This window comes from Ahaetulla prasina, chromosome 10, assembly GCF_028640845.1.
Source record: "Ahaetulla prasina isolate Xishuangbanna chromosome 10, ASM2864084v1, whole genome shotgun sequence".
In the NCBI taxonomy this organism is placed as follows: Eukaryota; Metazoa; Chordata; class Lepidosauria; order Squamata; family Colubridae; genus Ahaetulla; species Ahaetulla prasina.
The window spans coordinates 17,901,759-17,924,466 of record NC_080548.1 but is presented as its reverse complement, the minus strand read 5'-3'; the positions used below and the strand labels follow the sequence as shown (position 1 = coordinate 17,924,466).

Sequence of the window (22,708 nt, the reverse complement as noted above, 5' to 3'; positions counted from 1 at the left end):
ATAAAATTGCAATTACCTCTGGCCTTCAGTGTAGGCAGGTATCAGTGGTGGGTTTCAATTTTTTTTACTACTGGTTCTGTGGGTGTGGCTTGGTAGGCGTGGCATGGCTTGGTGGGCGTGGCAGGGGAAGGTTACTGCAAAATCTCCATTCCCCCCCACCCCCGATCAGCTGGGACTTGGGAGGCAGAAAATAGATGGGGGCGGGGCCAGTCAGAATTTTTACTACTGGTTCTCCGAACTACTCAAAATTTCCACTACCGGTTCTCCAGAACTGGTCAGAACCTGCTGAAAACCACCTCTGGCAGATATGCCTGGTAGGAGTAACGATGCTGACTTTGGAAAAGGCTGTTCCACACCTGGACTTTGGAAGCCAAATTGAGTTATTTGCCCTCCTCCTCCTCCTCCTCCTCCCCTATCTGAAAGGTTAGAGACTTGATCCTCAGTGAGTACAGCATGCATCTTGCAGCCACTGAATCCTGAATAGTGCTCTTCCTGCCTCTGCATTCCCTCTGCAGTTGGCAGCCTCTTGCTCAGGAATGAGGGCTGGGTGTACAATATGGTGTGTGTGAACGTCTGTGGTTTGCTGATTTCCCAGCTGTTCTTCCTGACCCCGAGTCATCTCTGTTTACATTCTGAACATGTGCCAAGAGCCAATGCTCTGGAATGATACCCTAGCTGCTCCCCGTGTGCCGATTGGGATGGGGGCATACACGGCACTTTCCATGGCAACGGATACTGTTGCTAGGAGACGGAGGAATAAAAGACTTGGAGGGATGCCTGGCAGCCTTCCTCCCCCTCCCCCTCGTCTTCTGCTGTCTCCCCATTTGGAACAAGATGATTCCTGAAACATGGCAAGAACAGTTACGACCATGAGACAGGAGCACCAGGACGCGGAGGAGTTGGGGACAATGGAAGACTGGGCATTTTTGGGGCCCATTTCTTGGCTGTGTGAGGGACTAATGTTTTATGCTGAGTTTATTTGAAGCAATAGTGTGCCCATCAATTGGGGGATGGTATCTTGATCATGGCTTTAATCTAAAGCAGGGGTCTGCAACCTTAAACACTCGAAGAACCATTTGCACCCGTTTCCCACAGAAAAGAAGACACTGGGAGCCACAAAAACCCTTCCCGTGCCTGACTATTTCTTGAGCGGCCACAAAACTAGCATACATAGTTGAATTAAACGTTCTGTTTTCTTCTGAAACTTTTCTTTTCTTGGATTTATCCATGGTTGGCCTACCGGGAGTTTAAAAGCTCAATAAATTGTATGCTGGTGGGTGTTGCACATTGGAGGTTGTGACGCATATTTTGAGTGACAGGGAACCGCAGCAGAGGGGTGAAAGAGCCACATGCGGCTCCAGAGCCGCAGGTTGCTGGTCCCTGATCTAAAGGAAGATGCTAGGCATGGATATGGCCATAATGGGCTCTAAAAATAAGAAGCTTGCTGGCTCAGGTCTCTTCTGACATGAGGGTGAGGACAGTCCCTCTTTAATAGTTCCCCCAGTATTTGGTAGATGCAGATGCTGGAGTGTTTAGTCTGGCAAGATTCTGTCCATAGGTGAGCAACAATAAGGAATTTAACTTGGAAGAATCACCACTTGCCATTCTTGGTTTGGAGGCCTGACGGATTTTAAATCAAATAAATTATGAGTTTCCAATCAGATTACTCTTATTGTTTCCCTGTCCTTTAAAGGTAAAAAAAATTGCCCTGGGAAATTATTTTAGATTGGCAGACTTTCTTCCTTTTGTAAACTCCTTCTTTGGTCTTTTACCAGTTCAACCATAAGGATGGATCAAACTTAAGTTGAAGGAACATAAGAAATAGTTTTAGGCCATTTGTCTTGGGGTATCCAGATTGGATTTTGACTAGTAGATAATGGCCAGACAGGACAAAAGAGAATGTAATCCTAATTACTAAGAAGAGGAATAAAACGTTCACTCCAGTTACCGGTAGTTAACGTATCTAGAAATAATGGTCTCTCTGATTATTCTAATGATAATCTTATCTGCCCCCAGTAATACTTTTTTTTAAAAAAAATATTAAATGCTCTATCAGCAAATCATTGAAAATAAAAAAAACCCCCATGATTTAAATAAACAGCACAGCAAAACAGACTGGAGCCAACCTTGGAAGAAAGAAATATAGAATTCTTTATTGGCCAAGTGTGATGGGACACAGAAGCAATTTGTCTCCGGTGCACAAATATGGCATGGTTTGGGAGTTGTATAGTTGTCCCATGCTTCTGATAAAATGTTTGTCCTAAGGCAGAAGTGGGGAAATACTGTAGAAAGCTAGGTCTACAAGGCAGGAGACATAACCACGAAGTAGAAGAGAAACAAGAATTTAATTGCACAAATGGAACAGATTTCCGCTCGTGCAGGAGAAAAATCTGAACAATAAGCCACACCCATGATTGTACTCTTATATGTTTCTTACAGAAAGTAAAATAACAAGAAAAGAAGAAGTTGACATTTGGATTACATGGTCAGCGTATAATAATGTCCATATATGGAAGGTATCTTACACCACCTGATTCATCTGTTACTTTCGAAGCCCTCCTCTTTCAACATCATGTTACAGAAAGTAGCTGGTACATAGGTCACAAAGAATAATAGTTAGCAAGATTTCACATCTTCCTGTTGGTTATTGCAACAGAACACCTCTGCAAGATACTATTTTACTTCTGCTTATATGACAGGAAAATTCCTTTAAGCCTTATAGATTTATAAGTATTCAACTTTTGGGGTATATTGGTACCCTTACTTGTGGGGGGGGGTCTGCTTCATTCTCCCCCTTTTGAGACTACACACCAATCACCTGATTACTGTGTAGTTTCATAATCTGGTATGTCCTTGTGCCCAGCTGCCATCTTCTCCAGATGGCCCCTTTATGACTTGTGGACTTCAACCCCCAGAATTCCTGAGCCTGTATGTCCTAAGGCTATGATGGCGAACCCATGGCAGATGTGCCAGAGGTGGTGGGTTTCATTTTTTTTACTACCGGTTCTGTGGGTGTGGCTTGGTGGGCGTGGCATGGCTTGGTGGGCGTGGCTTGTGGGCATGGCAGGGGAAGGATACTGTAAAATCTCCATTTCCACCCCACTCCAGGAGAAGGATATTGTAAAACCTCCATTTCCTCCCCAATCCAGGGAAAGGTTACTGCAGAATCCCCATTTCCTCCTAATCAGCTGGGACTCGGGAGGCAGAGAATAGATGGGCACATATTCAGCCCAGGGGCTGTAGTTTGAGGACCCCTGATTTAGTGCAATATAAAAAATGCAAATAATTTTTCTGCGGACACCAAAATTTTCTCGTGGACCACCAGTGGTCCGTGGACCACCAGTTGGTAACCGCTATTCTAGTCCAACCCCCTGCTCAGGCAGGAAAGCCAATACCATTTCAGAAAAATGGTTGTCCAATCTCTTCCTAAAAAATTCCAGTGTTGGAGTACCCACAACTTCTGGAGGCAAGTCGTTCCAGATTAATTGATCTAGCTGTCAGCAGACAATAACATACTACTTTTTACTTGTAGTGTGTAATTGTCTGCTAGGCATTTAATATTCATATGGGAAATGTAGTCCCTGTGCAGGCAGTGAAATAGGCAAATTTATCAAGTCCTACACCGATGAACATCCTTGATTGATTCTGTTCAGCATGCCGGTCTTCCCTTTTTATAAAACTCGTTCCAAGTTTATTTCTGTTTATTTCTAGCTTTTTTTCTCCTTTCAGTGCAATGTTGGAAGAAACTTCACAGAGAATTGGGGGTAGTACCGTTAGCAATAATTGAAATAAATTTCCAATTTCATCCGAGCCAAGAAATCACAGTATTTCCTGAGTAATCCGGACTATTAAAGTGAGTTTAAATGTTGGGTTAATAAACCAAGACCATTCCTTGGATATAATGTCCCGTCTTGAATGCTATTGGAATATGAAAGTTAATAGAAAATTTCCTAGTTCATATGAAAGAGAAAAAAAAGCTGCAAGTGTGAGCAGAGGTTCACTCCTAGTTTATGAAAGCAGGTTCATTTTTTAATCTTCCAGAGGAGTGGAAATCTTGAAATGTAAGTTTTATTAGAAGGAATAGTTTTATTTTTGATTTGTGCAATGTACATTGGCGAGCGGCAACGATCTGGAATGCATAATGCGACAATGTTTTAGTGCAGTAGAGTATAAATTGTTGGCTATAAGCCAAAACTTAAATCTTTTTGTTGGGGATAGGAAGTCTGCAGTCAACTGTAGTTGGTGAAAATGCTGACATTTGGGCAGTGGTGGGATTCAGCCAGTTCGCACCACTTTGAGAACTGGTTGTTAACTTTCTGAGCAGTTTGGCAAACTGGTTGTTGGAAGAAATCATTAGGGCAGAGAACCGGTTGTTAAATTACTTGAATCCCACCACTGCATTTGGGGTTTTTGAAACATCTATGCTTATTTCAGGTTTTGTTCTGACCTAGGCTTTCTTAAAAAAGCATAAAACAGTCTTGGTCTAGGCAAACCCCCTTTTATTTACACAACTGTGAATTCCTTTCATTCACAGTCAGTAAGGCTTGGCAAACAGTCTTTCAGAGGAATATTTATCAACACCAACCTTATCTCGCTTGGAAAGCTGCCAGATAACTAGTTTCCAAATGCAGTGCAAGGCAAAACTTGGCACAGAGTCTCTTAGAGTCACAAACAGAACTCTCCACTCTTGAAACAACCGGATGAATTGTTTCCTGCAAAAGCCCACTCCGGTCCTCTTTTGTTTCCTACGGGAGGGGCCAATCACCTCCAAGATGTGACTTTACTCCCAAGTCGATCCTTCTTTCTGAGTTGTCCTTGTCTTCTGCATGCGCACACTGGGATCAGGCTCCAGCTGTTCCTCTGCCTCACTGCTGTCTAGCTCCTTCTCTGCCTCCGATGCAGAGCTGTAGTCTGAGCTTTCCTCAGCCCCCAGGACTGGCCCATGTTCCTCCTCAACCTCCTCACTGTCCGACTCTGCTGCCAGCTCTGCTGACCGCTGGTGGGCCACAACAGGTTTTACATTATAGATGGTACTCAGGTAATGGCCACATGTTGAGCGACTGAACTTGCAACCATTCTGAATAAGTGATACTTACAACTGGTCCTCAGAATTCTGGCCATTGTATCCCCCGTGGGTCACATGATCGCCATCCAGGTGCCCGGTAACTGATCATTGCAATATCACATGAACACAATTTGTGACCTTCTCCGCTGGCTTCCGACAAGCAAAATCAAGGCGTCGTGGCCATGTGAGATCCTCGCTTAGTGACCCCTGATGATTTGCTTAACAACGGTAACCAAGGACTCTGTTCTCTCACCTTGGGCAGAAATGATGGAGAAATAGCATGCAGAGATTTGAAGAGCCAGTTTTCTCTTTGAGCAATTTGGAGAATCGAGTTTCTCCTGCTCATTTTCTCAGCTGATGTTGAACACGAGTGTTGGTTTAAAAAAAAAAAAGTAATGAAAGGGAATTGGCATCTCTAAAGGTAAATTTGTTCCCTTCTCCCTCCTCCCTTCTTCCTCCCTGTCCCATGATGCATTGTACCTCGGCAAGCTGATGCCATATAAAAAAAACAACAACGGGCTGTTATGCTGCCCATTCTTTTGATGGCAGAAGGGTGGGAAAAACCTGGCACCATTTGGAGAGGAAGAACTCCAGCTTTCCGACAGTAGCCTCCTGGGCATGCATTGTCTGACCTACTCCATCCCCTTCCTGGTATCCCTGAGCCTCCTGCACTCAGAGGGCACAAGGCGGGCATCCAAAAAACCCCGCGCGGGTCCTAATCCCGAAGGGAACCAAGAACCGCCTACCCAAGGGGGGTAAGCTTTTATTTGGGCTCTGTTCTTTCTCCTCTTCTTCCCTCTTCCTCCCTTATTCATCCTTTTTGTTTTTTTGGGTGGGTGGGGGAGGAACATAAAAATACAGTAGTGTCTATGGACGTTTATATCGTTCAACATTTTCTCTCTCGTTTTTGGCTCCGTTTCTGGGTTCCGACAAGCAGCAAAGGGCTAGAGAAAGAGAGAGAGAGAAAGAGAAAGAGAGAGAGAGGATCACGGCCGTTGGGATGAAGGTTGGCAGGGAAGCCAGGAGACAGAGGGAGAGAAGGAGGGAGAGAATAAAACTGGCACAGGCTGGAGGTTTGCCAAGGCTGCTTGGCAAAGATGCCATAGAAAGCTGGGCGAACACACACATGGTAATGTATATTTCGGAAGAGAAATGCTGAAAAGCTGCGGTGGCGGGGGGGGAGGTTTAGGCGAACAGAATGAATCGCAGATCCTTGATCTGGGCACCTGTTTGTTTTCTTTTAATATGGCAAATTGCTTCCATCTTTTCCTTTGATTTTTTTCCTCCCCTCCTTCTCCTTTTCTTGTGGTTATTGGATGTTCATTATGTAGCACAGGAGTACCAAATGCAAGAGAGTTGCGTTTAGGGAACGCAGGACTTCCTGCGCTGATTGATTTGAATCTGGGCCAAGGAAATAATGTTGACTGCTATCTTGCCTGGAAGAAGGGGGGAAGGAGAGAGAGGGGTAGCAGGAATTGGCTGCCAGCTGCCAAGCTGCCTCGCCACCTTGGCAAGGAATCGTCGCCCGGATCCAAACGGGCCTCCGGTGGCGCCTTTGGACCTCTCTCTTTGGATATTGATTAGGGGCGGGGCTGGATTCCCTAGGTGGCTTTTACACAGGGACCCCTTCAACCTCGGAGGAAGGTAGTCCCAGAACAGGTAAGGAGAAAACCTCTGGGCCAGCGGTGGTTCCTTTGTCTGGTTTAGTTTTCAAAAGGATGCCAAAGCCGGAAACATTTGCATCTGAAGTCCACGAGAATGGGGTTGGCACGGGGTTGTAGGGTGGGCATAGGTGGTTTTTGTTTTTTTTTAAAGGATGGGTGTGTAGATTTTAGCCTCCCTTTGGGGGGAAAAAATAGTCAAAAGTCGATGCCTGCTTTGTCGCATCTCCTTTCTCAAACCGTACGGCATGTTGGCCCGCCGTGGGGCTGCCTCTACGTTGCTGATGCTCTTCAGCATCTAGTCTTTGGTCCTGGGCATCCACGAGCTTTAAGAAGGTGAGGCAGAACTGAAGCGTGGCTGCAGCTTTGCTGGTTCAGGGTTGCCAGCTTTTTCTAACCGCTTTTGGTGGGTGTGGTGCAGAAGACGGGTTAAAGCTGTGCCAGGAGCTCCTGCATGGAAGGAAGCTTGGACAGGATGCTGTTTGCTCTAAGATGGACCTAGGAAAAAGAAGGAATATCCTGCCAGGATCTTCACCCCGCTGCTCACTTTGAAGCCTCTTCGATAGAGCTGCCGGTGTGTCTCGGCCGCCTTTGTAGGTGTGAGACATCCAGGAAGACAAAGAAATTACAGTCTCGCTGAACTTAACGAAGGATTGGAAGAAAATGAGTCAGGTTTATGCTTGGGTGCTCCTTTCTTTCCAGTCGATGTCTCTGATGTTTTGGTCATAGTATAATGTATATATATATTTAAACACATCTCAAGACCGTCGGCACACCCAGGTGGGAGATACCATGCTTCAGCCTGAATTTGCCTGGGTTTTCTGAAAATTAATTCATTAGGTAAAGTGAAGGTTGTTGTTGGTTTTTTAAAAACCTGAATAGAAATGAGAAAATGTTTCAGGATTCAGGCTGCAATATTTGACACGACAGCCGGCAGGCTCCGTTTTGAAGTTGTAGGTATAGAAGAAACACAAGCAGAGATCTGATCTAATGCAGTATAGCTAAAAGAAGGGGAAATATCCTTTTTTTTGTTTTTTTAAAAAAGCATATTTTAAAAAGGAGACAGAGGCAACAGAAATTATTGTAGGTGTTAAAGGAAAGACTGCATTATTTGTAGCTTAGAGCCGGTAGTCAGCAAGAAACTCAAAGGTATGTATACAGGTAGTCCTCATTTAGTGACCATCAGCAACTTTGTCATTAAGCAAAGCAGTCACTAAATGAAACCACAACAGTGCTTAAGATCTTACTTCAGCTTTATAGACCTGCAGAAGTTCATAAGTGAAAGGATTGGTCATAAGATGACTTGGTCAGCCCCACTGCAGTGGTGAACGGTTGTTAAACAAGACCGTCACTAAATGAAGATTCCCTGTGGTCATACATGGTGTGGAAAATACAGGTAGAGATATTATTCTCCCCTGTTATAACTCAGGGTCATCTCTAAAGGTATAACCAAAAACCAAAACAAAACACTTTTTATATAAGATGGACTTAAATTGTAGAAGCTGCTGCCATCAGATACAGCAACAGTCCCTGTAGTTTTTAAAAGAAGCCTTGAATGAATTCATAGGCAGATTTCATGTCAGGTTGTCTGGTCATTCACCTAACTTGAAAGTAATTCTTTCCCAAGCTCTACTATTCTCACCGAGTTCTCTTGAGCAAGTTTTATTGAGAAGAAAGTTGTGGAGTTAAAATAATTTAATTGTTTTCCTTCTAGAACCAATTTTATGTCCAAGTACAGTAGTGGGCAAAATTGTGGAAACCTTTTGGGAAAAGTGTACTTTCTGAAACTAGCAAATAACACCACTTTTTTTTTGGAGTGGTACCATAAAATTATATATCAATGGAAAGATAATTTAATCAAGAATATAATGCAATAACTTTTATGAAGGATTTGCTATTAGAACAGCAGTTACGGTATAAAGAAGAAAAGTGAAACCTGTAGAAAAAAACGAGATATACAAAAATTATCACCAAAGAAAAAATGAGATATACAAAAATTATCACCAAAAAAAAAATGAGATATACAAAAATTATCACCATGTCAGTTAATAGTTGGGTAACCATGAATTACGGCCTTACAACATCTTCCCATGGAGTGAACCAAGTCTTTCAGTTCTGCAGCTGTTATAATATGAAACCAAGATTTAATGATGGCTTCTATTAACTGGGTTTTATTGCTGGGTCACTTCTGACTAACAAGTTTCTTTAGTCGGCTCCATAGATTTTCAATTGGGTTAAGGTCTGGGCTATTCCCAGGCTATTCCAGCAGTGGAATAGGATTATCTTGAAACTCCCCCCCCCCAAAAAAAGTGGTGTTATTAGCCATCAAACCTCAAAAATACACTTTCCCCAAAAGGTTTCCACAATTTTGGCCACTACTGTAGGTTAGCAGGTAGACTTGATTGATCTTTCTAACTGTCATTCTCTGACCCCAGGTGGCAGAGGAATTCTGGGAGCTGAAGTCCACCCATCTTAAAATTGCTGAAGGTTGAGAAACACTGCTTTGGGATAATGTGAAGTTTGATTTGGAGTTTCATTTTCAACAATACAAGAATATACAGGAGTAAAATACATATACGTGCTTTTTTATACAAAGTCGCTTTACTATTGCAATCAATAGATCCTCTCAATCTCTGATAATGCAGTGTTTGTGTGTGTGTGTGTATGAGGCACAGAGAGACCGATAGATACCTGGATAATCTATATTGCACTACTTAAACCGTTATTTAGAGGGCTCTCCAGATGTTGGATGGGATGCTGTAAGAGAACGAGGAAATAACCTTTGTAAAGTCCCAGAAGTTTCCCTGAGCCACTGAGATGCCAAAGAGAGTGAGACTCCAGACGAGGCTTGCAAAAAATAACAGCTTTTTTATTCATGGCCAAATTAAAAAGGCTGACAAAACTGTATCCAAAACATACAGACAAAATGCATGTAAGGAATAGCCACCCCGACGGGGAAGCCACATTTCACTTAACAATACAGTGGCTTACTTAACAACTGCAGTGATTTATTTAACAGCTGTGGCAAGAAAGGTCATAAAATGGGGCAAAGCTCACTTAACAACTACCATGCGTAGTAATGGAAATTTTGGGTACACTCCAGGGGTGGTATTCACTTAGTTTCCCTACCGGTTTGCAAATGTGAGAGTGCATGCCATGCATGCACAGAGCCTTCCACACATGGGCTTTGCTGGTGCGTGCGCCTTCTGCGCATGTGCCCGGACTCAAAAATGTTCCTAAATAGGATGGTATAGAGCTGGGGCATGGGTTAGGGCAGAGGTCTGCAAACTTGGTTCTTTTAAGACTTGTGGACTTCAACTCCCAGAGTTCCTCAGCCAGCTTTGCTGGCTGAAGAACTCTGGGAGTTGAATTCCACAAGTCTTAAAAGAACCAAGTTTGCAGACCCCTGGGTTAGGGTTTCCGCTACCGGTTCAGGCGAACCGGTTTGAACTGACTGAATACCACCTCTGGTACAGTCATACGTCAAAGATTATCTGTAATGGATGTGTATATCCTGCAAAGCAGGGGTGAAATGTAAAATTTGTTGCTACCGGTTCTGTGGGCGTGGCTTGGTGGGGATGTAAATGTGACTGGGTGGGCGTGGCCAACTTTTTTTTTTTACTTTTAAAAGCATTTTTTCTACAACCTCTTTGGCTGAAGAGGTTGTAGAAAAAATGCTTTTAAAAGCCTCTGATGATCAGGCAACTCAGCTGGGATCGCCAGAGGAGCCTTTTAAAAGTTTTTAAAGGGTTCTGACGATCCCAGCAGAGTTGCCTGATCGCCAGAACTCTTTAAAAGCATTTGTAACAGCCTCTTCAGCCGAAGAGGTCGTAGAAAAAATGCTTTTAAAGGGTTCTGACGATCTCAGCTGAGCCGTGCGATCATCAGAGGCTTTTAAAAGCATTTTTTCGGCCAAAGAAAAAGTGCTTTTAAAAGTAAAAAAAAAAAACAACAACCTGTGATGATCGCGCGGCTCAGCTTGGCATTGGGGGGGGCAGGGATTTTTGCTACTGGTTCTCCAAACTACCTGCTGCCATCGCTACCGGATCGGGGAATCCACTCCGAACCAGGAGCATTTCACCCCTGCTGCAAAGGTATACTTTTAGTACTTGGAACTCCGATTTTTCAGTACAGAGGCCCTATAAAAATGGCATACGTGGCTTGCAAACTTTGCGAGGGGAGGAAGTAAAACTCAAGAAATCCTTAACTTACAACCCTTTCGTTTAGTGACCATTCCAAGTTACGACCGCACTGAAAAAAGCGACTCATGACCATTTTTTTCACATTGACGGGCCGTGGTCATGTGATCAGAATTCAGAGGATTGGCATTTCTGACGGTTGCTATGCGACCCACCTTTTGCGATCTTCTGAGAAGCAAAGTCGATGCGGGAAGCCAGGTTCACTTTAGCAACCGTGTTGCTCCCTTAATTGCCGGGATTCCCTTAACAACTGTGGCAAGAAAGGTCATAAGACAGGGCAAAACCTTGTTGCTAAGCAACACAGTTATAAACTGCAGTGTCACATGACTGCCTCACGTAGCGGTGACCGTTTCAGCAGTCCCAGTTGCTATCGTTAAGCGAGGACCTCGCACGATCACAACTTGTGACCTCCTGTCTGTTTCCCCATTTTTATTTTTATTTTATTTACATTTATATCCCGCCCTTCTCCGAAGACTCAGGGCGGCTTACAGTGTATAAGGCAATAGTCTCATTCTATTTGTATATTTTACAAAGTCAACTTATTGCCCCCCCCGAACAATCTGGGTCCTCATTTTACCTACCTTATAAAGGATGGAAGGCTGAGTCAACCTTGGGCCGGGCTCGAACCTGCAGTAATTGCAGGCTACTGTGTTCTAATAACAGGCTTCTAACAGCCTGAGCTATCACGGCCCATTGACTTTGCTTGTGGGAAACTGGCAGTCAAAGTCCCAAGTCATGTAACTACGGGAAGCTGCAAGGGTCATCATGATGAGCTGGTTGCTAGGCACCCAAATCGCAGTCACAAAACTGCAGGGACCCTGTGAAGGCTGCAATTTGGAGGACGGGCATAAGTTTCTTGTTCAGTGCTGTTTCCACAATCACTGAATGAATGGTCATTAACTGAGACTACCTCTGAGGATTTTTCTTTCCCTGTTTGTTTGTTTTTTTGCAGCTGTCCATGCCGTCAATAACAACCCAACATATCCCCCATTTCCTGAAGGAATGCAAATGGCAATATTTGGTGAGTGATGATTTGTCCATGGCCAGATTTAATTACACCCCTTCTCCCGCCACTTCGGGCTCCAATCCTGGATTCTAATTTTAACGAGGAAGTAAAATTTCTGGATCCAGCAACAGAGAAATTATGTAGTTGATACCTGTTCTGACCTCGGCTTCCTGAGAAAGCATAAATCACAATCTTAGTCTCAAAAATCCTCTTTTATTGAGCCGGCTGTGAGCTGTGAATTATCATCATTTGCAGCCCGTAATGATTCACAAACAGTCTGTGCAGATTCCGACAGATGTCTGCTCGAGTTGACACAGTCGTTCAGGGTAACGTTGATAAGCACCCACCTTTATCTCCCTTGAAATGCTGCCAGAGGCCTAATTGCCGATTAGTTTTGCAAGGCCAAACGGAGCACAGAGTCAAACAGGACTTCTCAGAGCTTGAACCGACTATACGAACTGATTGCTTCCTGCAATGGCTCACGTCTGTTTGCTCCTCTTTTATGTCTTATGGGAGGGGCCAGTCAACTCCAAGCCTTACTCCCGAGTCACCCTTTTTTTCCTTAATTGTTCTTGCCTTCTAGCAGCTCTGTGCATGCGCACACTAGGAACAGGCTCACATTGTTCTTCTGCCTCGTTGATGTCAGATTCCGGAGGCAGCACATAACTACCAGATGGCCCTGGCCCTCTCTCTGCCTCCGATGCAGAGCCCTCGTCCGAGCCTTCCCCAGACTCCAGGACTGGCCCATGTTCCTCCCCAACCTCCTCACTGTCCGACTCTGCTGTCAGCTTTGCAGGCCGCCAGCAAACCACAATACCTTGCTGTTACTTGCCTGGCTGGCTGGCTGGGGAATTCTGGAAATTGAAGTCCACAAGTCTTAAAGTTGCTGAGATTAGACACCTCTGACATAGAACATCTTCATGAGTCACTTATTAAGATGGCTTTTCTTTTTCTTTGTTTCCTTCACAGGCATGGGATGTTTCTGGGGAGCAGAAAAAATGTTTTGGAAACTGTCGGGAGTCTTCTCCACACAGGTGGGGTTCTCAGGAGGCTTCACCCCCAATCCTACCTACCGAGAAGTCTGCAGCGGTAAGTCTTCTTGAGAAGAACTCTGGGTGGAAGCTGTTTCTCCGTGAAAGAGATTGGGGGGCTTGTACATACGAGACTGACGGTCTTTACTTTCTCTCCAGTTGAAACAAAAGACAATAAGTTGAGACTCACTTGCCTTGATTTTCTGATTTTCAACTTTATACTGATGTAGCTGTGTGACATTGCACACTTTACCCAGTCAGTTTCAAACCAGGCTTGTGCAGAACTTTGGATTCAGTTCCACAAAAAAATATGCTTCTGAGCTTATAGGTTGGCATCTACTACCCAGGTTGTTGGAGGTAATATGCTGACTCTGTAAACCTCTTAGAGAGGGCTGTAAAGCACTGTGAAGCGGTACATACTGTATTTTTTGGAGTATACAAAAACCTTAGTTTTGGGGGAGGAAAATAAGAAAAAAGCTGATTGGCAGGTGGATTGGCCTCCCGGAATACCCCCAATCAGCTGTTCCCAGAGGTGAATTTTAGCAACAGGTTCCTTGATTGTCAGCTCTGTGCCTTGCTTTTGTTTTGTTTTTTTGCTTTTTTTCTGCCTCTGAAACTTCTGAAACTGTTTCAAAAAAAAACTTTTTTTCCTGACTCTGAAAGCCTCAATTGGGGCTTTTTTTCTGAAGCTCTGTTTGGGGGCTTCTTTTCTGAAGCTTCTTTCAGCCTCTGAAACCTCCGTTTGAGAAGCTGGGTGGGGCTACATTCGGAGTATAAGACGCATCCAGATTTTCACCCTCTCTTTTGGGGGAAAAAGGTACGTCTTATACTCCAAAAAATACGGTAACTCCCAAGTGGCAGAAGAATCTGAAAGCAGGAAGGATGAGGGTCAAAAGGGAAGTAGGTCTCAAATTGAGTATCTCCATCCCAAAACTATTTGAACCAGATCATCTCCAGGTCCGTTCATGCAGAAAGTAAGGAAGATGACCCTGATGGAGATAAGCAGGAACCATTGGCTAGGCCCGCCAACCTGACCCTGGGCGCTGCACTGCAACGGGCAATGGAGCGGCCAGCATGAGGGAAGGAGGAGGAGCAGGGAGAAGAAAGAGGGAAAGCAGCTGTCATGCCCCTCTCGGAGTCTGAATCCGAAGGGGAAGAAGAACAGCTGACAGAGAGTGAGAGAGTGGATCCGTTGGCTGTGGAAGAAACTGGAGAAGTGCAAAGTCAGGCTGGGCAGAGCAGGAGAGAGGTAGAACAAGGGAGAGAGGGTTCCAGATGAAGACCAAGGCCCACCCTCTCCTCATCTTAGGGAGGAATGGAGAAGAGAGCAATGTGGGTTGCGTGGCTTCCGAGGAAGGAAAGGGACCCAATCCTCTTTACAAGGCACAGCTGCTGATGGAGTTTAAAAGGAAAGGCAAATGGGAGGGGCGGTTGTTGGGAACAAACACTGAGTTCATCTGGTGTTTATCTGAAGTCCTGGCATCCTCCCAACTGGTTTGATATTACTGCCATGCTACTTCAATTCTGGAATTCCCTATTTTGGTTGCCCTGCTGGATTAATTACCTGGTCTTGCCTTGTTGGATTTTTTATTGAAAGTTTTCTTTTACAACATGGGACTGAAGTATTGTCAGCCACAGACTATTACAGGTTGGTGGAAGAGCTCTCTCCAGGCCGGAGAGTTGAAAGGGACATTGGGGGCACAGTTGGTGATAATAAAGGGACTCATATCGGTTCTCTGGCTGTGTTGCCTTTGTGTCACACCCCGGGTCATCACAGCAGCCTTCTCCTTCCCTCGTGCCGGCCATTCCGTTGCCCGTTTCTGCACCGCACCGCAGCACCCAATGTCCACTTTGATAGCGGGGTGGGGAGGTAATTTAACAACCGGTTCGCCTGAACCAGTGCGAACCGGCTGAATACCACCACTGGTTGGGAACACTTGGTTTATAAGATTGTGTTGGGAAAAAATCTGGCTCCCTGCTTTGTTGCCTCCAGCACCGCAATCAGTGCATCCCTGATTTTCTAAAAACGAGACAAAGATTGGGAGATATAAATGCAATTTGCAGATTTGACAGATTAATTGTTTTGGAGAGTAAGATAACTTAGTGTGTTTGTGTGTGTGTGTGCATGCACGCGTGTGAGCAAAGAGATTGTCCTCCCCCCACTTCCTTAATATTGTCTTAATACCCAGAATGTAGATGACAGATGTAGAGAACGTTTCTTTCAGACAGATAATCTTCCATACCCACATTTAAAATGCTTTTGCAGTTAAGCTGCAAAACTCTTTTGCTCTGATTTCTGCGGGATCCAGATTGGGGAGGGAGGATTAACTCTGCCAATAGATGCGTTTGTCTGGGGAAGGCCAGAGAAGACACAAGTGTTCTACTCCCAGGTTCATAAAAGGCAATGCTGCCTCTAAGGAGGTACAAAACTCGCTGATTCAGGAACTGCACAGTCTAGCTGGAGGTCCATCATGGTCCGAAGGGGAAGGGAACATTCTAGCATTTTCCAGATCATTCTAGAATTCCCCAGAATAAAGATCTGATCTTAATTGTTAAATGAACCAATGGTTGGATAGGTACAGGATCAAAGGTTAAAATATATATACAAACATAAAACCCTACCAGAATTAAAACTAACCAGGCTTAGAATAAAACACACTAAGCATGGTTAGTGTGTGACTCAAATGCAACCGCTAGGTTTGTAAGAACGATTGTGTGGACGAACTCAATATGAGGTCATCAAAGGATGTAGCTGCTTTAAGAAGTAGCAATAGCAATAGCACTTAGACTCACCGTATTTTTCAGAGTATAAGACACACCTTTTCCCCCCAAAAAAGAGGGCGAAAACCTGGGTGCATCTTATACTCCGAATGTAGCCCCACCCAGCTTCTCAAACAGAGGTTGCAGAGGCTGAAAAAAAGCATCAGAAACGAAGCTTTAGAAAAGAAGCCCCCAAACAGAGCTTCAGAAAAAAAGCCTCCAAACAGAGCTTCAGAGGCTTTTTTTCTGAAGTTCTGTTTTGGAGGCTTTCAGAGGCAGAAAAAAAAAGCAAAAAAAAAAGCAAGGCACAGAGCTCACAACCAAGGAACCTATTGCTAAAATTCACCTCTGGGAACAGCTGATTGGGGGTATTCTGGGAGGCCGATCCACCTGCCAATCAGCTTTTTTCTTATTTTCCTCCCCAAAAACTAAGGTGCGTCTTATATTCTGGTGCGTCTTATATTCCAAAAAATACGGTACTTTTCGAAGTAGCGTAAGGTGATAGTTATCACGCAGGTATGCAGTTCCCTCTTGGGTGCGGCAGAGGGCAGAGATAATGTAGCTGTGCAAGTTAGGATATTTGAACCTGATTGCAGCAGGCTGCCTTGGGGACTGCTATTGTTGCAGATGTGGAGTCCTTGGTGCTCCCAGAACTTGGTTGGCTTCTTGCTTGGAGAACTGAGCCGAGAGAACAACCAAGGTCAGAGAGCATCAAAGACTCTACAGTTCAATCCTGAGCTGTAGATATTCCCCTCTACTAGTATTGTTGCAAATGGCTGCCCTAATAAAAGGATCAATGGAAATTAATCAAGGAAAGGACCAACCTAGAACTAAGGACAAATTTACCGACAATGAGAACAATTAGCCAGTGGAACAGCTTGCTTCCAGAAGTTGTGGATGCTCCATCACTGGAGATTTTCAATCATCCAGGTCATGGTTGTCCCAAAGGTGCTTTTCTCAAGAGGCAATTGGACTTTCTGGTTTTTTCTTTTGAAGACCTTCTGCTTCTCATTCAAGAAGCTCCTTCAGCTCTGACTGGATGGTGGGGAATGGAAGGATTTATATTCCTTGCAGACAGACCTATGGACTCTGGTAGCCCCATTGGCTATTTGTCCGTGTGGTACAACTGTGTTGTGGTTGGGAGACCCAAACAGGGCTAGGTCACCTGCTCCCCTTTGCTTCTCTTGTAGCAGGAAAACCACTGAGTACAAGATTTTTCCCCCACCGCATCCAACCACTGCCAGTCTCTTCTTTATATTGCCTATTCATCCCTTCTCTGCCTTGTTCTCATTTGACTGCAGCAGGGCCCAGCACAGTAGGCATGGCATGTTCACCAGCTTTTCTTGCCTGGTTGCCGGTGGAATTGAACATTCCCCCCCTTCCTCCCCCGTCCCCTTCCCCCCCTCCTAATTACCATAGGAGGGTCAGCAGGCTTGCTTGAGTAAAATTAACTAGAAACCGCTTCAGGGAAATGCATCTCTGATGAGAATTTCAAACTCCACGGGGGAATGAGGGTACGGCAGTGAAAGGAGAAATTCCTCCTTTAGACAGGAGATATTAATCTAATGGGAATGTGTCAAGTGTTTCCAAGTGGGATGAAGGCTCTGGATTAACCCCTGCAGTGCTGCTCTTAAATTGCGGTATGAATATTATCTGCTTCAGGAAGCATGCCAAGAAGTAGCTTGCGGTCTAGTTGATGACAGGATAGCAGTGTTCCAATATTTGAGGGGCTGCCACAAAGAAGAGGTGGGGTGGTGGTGAAATCAACCTATTTTCCAAAGCACCAGTAAGAATGGATGACAGTAACAGAGTTGGAAGGGACCTTTGAAGGTCATCTAGTCCAACCCCCTGCTCATGCAGGAGACCCTATACTAGGGATTCGAACCGCTGAACTGCCGACCTTTCTGATCAACAAGCTCGGCGTCTTAGCCAGTGAGCCACCATGGAAACTAATCAAGGGGAGAAGTAACCTAGAATGAAGGAGAAATTTCCTGACAGTGAGAACAATTAAGCAATGGAACGTCTTGTCTTCAGAAGTTATGGATGTTGTTCCACCACGGAAGGCTTTTAAGAAGAGACTGAGCAGTCATTTGTCTGAAATGGTAAAGGATCTCCTGCTTGAGCAGGGAGACCTCCAAGGTGTGAAGAGAAGGACCGGGGGAGACATGGTAGCAGTGTTCCAATATTTGAGGGCCTGTCACAGAGAGGAAGGGGTCAAGCTATTTTCCAAAGCACCTGAAGGCCAGACAAGGATTAATGGATGGAAACTGACCAAGGAGAGATTCAACCTAGAAATAAGGAGAACTTTTCTGACAGTGAGAGCAATCAACCCATGGAAGAGAAGTTGCCTTCGGGAGTTGTGGGAGCTTCATCGCTTGAGACTTTCAAGAAGAAATTGGACTGCCATTTGTCAGAAATGGTGTAAGGTATCCTGTATGGATGGAGGGTTGGACTAGATGACCTACAAGGTCCCTTCCAACTCTGTTAATCTGTTAAAGGTCACTTCCAACTCTGTTGGGTTAAAAGACCTCCAAGGTCCTTTCCAACTGTGTTATTCTGTTAAGACATGTGGTTCATTTGGGCTTTCGGATAACAACTTTTCGAAAGAGCAGAGTCTGACAGTACTATGACAAAAGTCTGTATTTGCTGATATCAGTTCTGTTTTATAGATGGGCTCCCACTGAACGAGTTCCCGTTACAGGTTGTCCTCCACTTACGGCCACAATTGAGCCCAAAATTTCTGTTGCTAAGTGAGACAGTTGTTAAGCAAGTTTTGCCCCATGTTACGACCTTTCTTGCCATAGGTCGTTAAGTGAATCACTGCAGTTGTTTGGTAACATGGTTGTTAAGTGAATCTGGCTTCCCCATTGACCTTTTGTGACAAAAGGTCACAAAAGAGGATCACATGACCCCCTCAGGCACTGCAACCATCATAAACATAAGTTGTCAACTGTCCGAATTTTGATCATGCGACTATCGGGATGCTTCAACGGTCATAAGTGTGAAAAACAGTCAGAAGTCACTTTTTTCAGTGCTGTTGTAACTTTGAACAGTCGCTAAATGAACTGTAATTGAGGGCCACATTGCCTTAAATGGAAAAAAATAACAAGAAGGACTTTAGAAGCAATGGAAGAAGTTGCCCTCAACTTTCTACCTATTAACATAACATAACATAACATAACATAACATCAGAGTTGGAAGGGACCTTGGAGGCCTTCTAGTCCAACCCCCTGCCCAGGCAGGAAACCCTACACCATCTCAGTCAGATGGTTATCCAACATTTTCTTAAAAATTTCCAGTGTTGGAGCATTCACAACTTCTGCAGGCAAGTCGTTCCACTGATTAATTGTTCTAACTATCAGGAAATTTCTCCTTAGTTCTAAGTTGCTTCTTTCCTTGATCAGTTTCCACCCATTGCTTCTTGTTCTACCCTCAGGTGCTTTGGAGAACAGCCCAACTCCCACTTCTCTGTGGCAGCCCCTGAGATATTGGAACACTGCTATCATGTCTCCCCTAGTCCTTCTTTTTGTTAAACTAGACATACCCAGTTCCTGCAACCGTTCTTCATATGTTTTATCCTCCAGTCCCCTAATCATCTTTGTTGCTCTTCTCTGCACTCTTTCTAGAGTCTCAACATCTTTTTTACATCGTGGCGACCAAAACTGGATGCAATATTCCAAGTGTGGCCTTACCAAGGCATTATAAAGTGGTACTAGCACTTCACGTGATCTTGATTCTATCCTCTGTTTATGCAGCCCAGAACTGTGTTGGCTTTTTAACAGCTGCTGCACACTGCTGGCTCATATCTAGATGGTTATCCACTAGGACTCCAAGATCCCTCTCACAGGTACTACTATTGAGCAAGGTACCACATATACGGTACTGGTGCATTTTGTTTTTGGCCTAAATGTAGAACCTTACTTTTTCACTGTTGAATTTCATTTTGTTAGATAGCGCCCAATGTTCAAGTCTGTCAAGATCTTTCTGTAACTTGAGCCTATCTTCTGGAGTGTTGGCTATTCCTGCCAGCTTGGTGTCATCTGCAAATTTGATGAGTTCCCCATCTATCCCTCGTCCAAGTCATTGATGAAGATGTTGAAGAGTACTGGGCCTAAAACAGAGCCTTGGGGTACTCCACTGCATACTTCCTCCATGTGGATGTAGTTCCGTTGAGGACTACACGTTGAGTGCGGTTGGTCAGCCAGTTACGAATCCATCTGGTGGTGGTGCTGTCTAACCCACATTTTCTACTTTATCTAGTAGTAGGTTATGGTCTACTTTATCAAATGCTTTACTGAAGTCCAAGTAAATTATATCAACAGCATTCCTCTGGTCTACTAATTTTGTCATTTTGTCAAAGAATGCGATAAGATTAGTCTGGCATGATCTGTTTTGACAAACCCATGTTGGCTTTTGGTTATTACTTTGTTTGCTTCTAGGTGTTCGGTGATTCGTTGCTTGATTATCTTTTCCAGAATCTTCCCGGTATTGAGGTCAGACTGATAGGTCTGTAGTTTCCTGGATCTGTTTTTTCCTTTTTGAAGATGGGAACTACATCAGCTCTTTTCCAGTCCTCTGGCAGCTCCCTGTGCTCCAGGATCTTTGAAAGATATAGTTCAGTGGTTCTGAGATCACGTCTGCCAGTTCCTTCAGAACCTTGGGGTGTAATCCATCCGGTCCTGGTGATTTGAACTCGTCTAGGGTAGACAGGTGTTCACTTACCATTTTCTTCCCTATTTTAACTTGTGTGTCTAATCTGTTTTTTGTAGTGCTGTTTTTGATAGGTTGGATTGTTTTTTCCTTTTGTGTAAAGACAGATGCAAAATATGAGTTAAGTAGATCTGCTTTCTCCCTGTTGCTTGTCATCTTCTTGCCACTTTCTCCCAGCAATGGGCCAATTGTTTCCTTGACTTTTTTCTTGTTTTTAACATGTTGTAAAAAGCTTTTTATTATTTTTACTTTTGTCGCTAGCCTTTGTTCATTGTGAGCCTTAGCTTTCCTCACTTCATCTTTACAGGCTCGGGCTGTTGCTGATATTCTGCCTTAGTTATTTGCCCCTCTTTCCACTTTTTATATTTGTCCTTTTGTCTTTCAATTTGTCAGATAGTTCTTTATGCATCCATGCTGGTTTCTTTTGTGATCTACTATTTTTCTTCTTCATTGGTATTGTGTTAGACTGTGCTTTTATAATCTCACTTTTCAAAATTTCCCAAGCTTCTTGAGTTGTTTTCCCCCTGAGGATTCTCATCCATTGAATCCTTCTCAAGATCTCTCTAAGTTTATTGAAATTAGCTCTCTTAAAGTCCAAGACTCTAGTTTGACTTTGTTCTACTACTTGTATTTGCTTAATGTTGAATTCCAATATTGCGTGGTCACTTGCCCCAAGGTTCCTGTAGCTTCAACACCTTCTATCATTTCATCTCTGTTAGTGAGAATTAAGTCCAATATGGCTGATCCTTGTCGCCTTCTCTATTTTTGGGAAACAAAGTTGTCTGCTAGGTTTGTTAGGAACCTGTTGGATCTTCCACTTGGTGCAGAGTTTGTTTCCCAGTTGATGTCAGGGTAGTTAAAATCCCCATTACTACTGTGATGTGCTTCCTACATACCTTAGTTAGCTGACTAGCAAAAGTTCATCTACTTCCTCTGTTTGGTTGGGTGGCCTATAGTATAGACCTATGGCAATATCGTTTTCACCCTTTTATATTGACCCAAATACATTCAAGATGATTTTCATCATTGTTGTGCTCTATTTCTGTAGAGATGTAGTTATTTCTTATATATAGTGCAACTCCACCTCCTCTTTTATTTGGTCTATTTCTTTTAAATAATTTATATCCCTCTAGCTGTATGTTCCATTTGTCAGTTTCATCCCACCAAGTTTCCGTAATGGCAACAATATCATATCTACCCTCATTTACTTGGTTCTAATTCACCCTGTTTATTCCTCATACTCTGTGCATTGGTGTATAGACATTTGAGTCCATTTGGATTGATCTTGTGTTTACTGTCTACATAACCTGTGTTGACTGCCCCTACTTTCATGCCACCTGTTGGTTTAGTGCACATGGTATGGCACTCACTGTTAAATGCTTGGTTTTGCTTGATAGCATGGTTGATAGTCTTACCCATACAGACATCTATGTTACATGCACTGATAACCCTTTTAGTTTTCGATTGCTGGGGACAGAAATTTTCTATATCAGTTAATTCTCTGTCCCCACTGTTCGGTTTAAATGTTTATCCAGAAAATCTGTGAATGTATTGCTAAGTAACTCAGTCCCTTTCTTTGATGGATGCAATCCATCTCTTTTGTACAATTTTTCATTGGACCAGTTGCAGACATCATGACTAATAAAACCAAAGCCTTCCCTTTTACACCACTCCTTTAGCCACACATTAAACTCCACTACACGCTGGCCTTTACCTTTTTGTTCCTTATGTACCTTTTTGTTCCTTATGTATTTCTTAACAGCTTCTCCTAGTTCCTGTAGTTCCAGTACTGGGGACTGATTTATTTAGTTAAGGAATATGCAAGGCCACTCAACTCATAAATTTGGACCCTGAGTGGCAAAATCATTCCATTTTTAAAAAATATCAAACCATATAGATTCAACACACCAAAGCACTGTCAGATACCGTATTTTTCGGACTATAAGACGCATCATAGTATAAGACGCACCAAGATTTAGAAGAGGTAAACAAGAAAAAAAGTTTTTGCCCTCCCCGGCCCCCAGGAGCACTCTGCAGCAGTGGTGAAATCCAAATTCTTTTATTATCGGTTCTGTGGGCGTGGCTTGGTGGGCGTGGTATGGCAGGGGAAGGATACTGCAAAATCTCCATTCCCACCCCACTCTGGGACCAGCAAGAGGTGGTATTTGCCAGTTCTCCGAACTACTCAAAATTTCCGCTACCGGTTCTCCAGAACCTGTCAGAACTTGCTGGATTTCACCCCAGTTCTGCAGGCCTCCCAAACCCTCTGCACATCC

General features: G+C 43.9%; 1 protein-coding gene across 4 annotated transcripts in view; it reads left to right on the top strand.

Moving 5' to 3' along the window:
• Window positions 1-22,708, top strand: part of LOC131204628 (mitochondrial peptide methionine sulfoxide reductase-like) — a 73,688-nt gene that overhangs the window by 4,959 nt on the left and 46,021 nt on the right. For all 4 annotated transcript variants that reach the window (XM_058196078.1, XM_058196076.1, XM_058196077.1 and 1 more), the window contains exons 2-3: window positions 11,878-11,946; window positions 12,901-13,020. In XM_058196078.1, coding sequence (XP_058052061.1) covers window positions 11,878-11,946; window positions 12,901-13,020 — 189 coding nt within the window. The remainder of the gene's footprint in view (window positions 1-11,877; window positions 11,947-12,900; window positions 13,021-22,708) is intronic.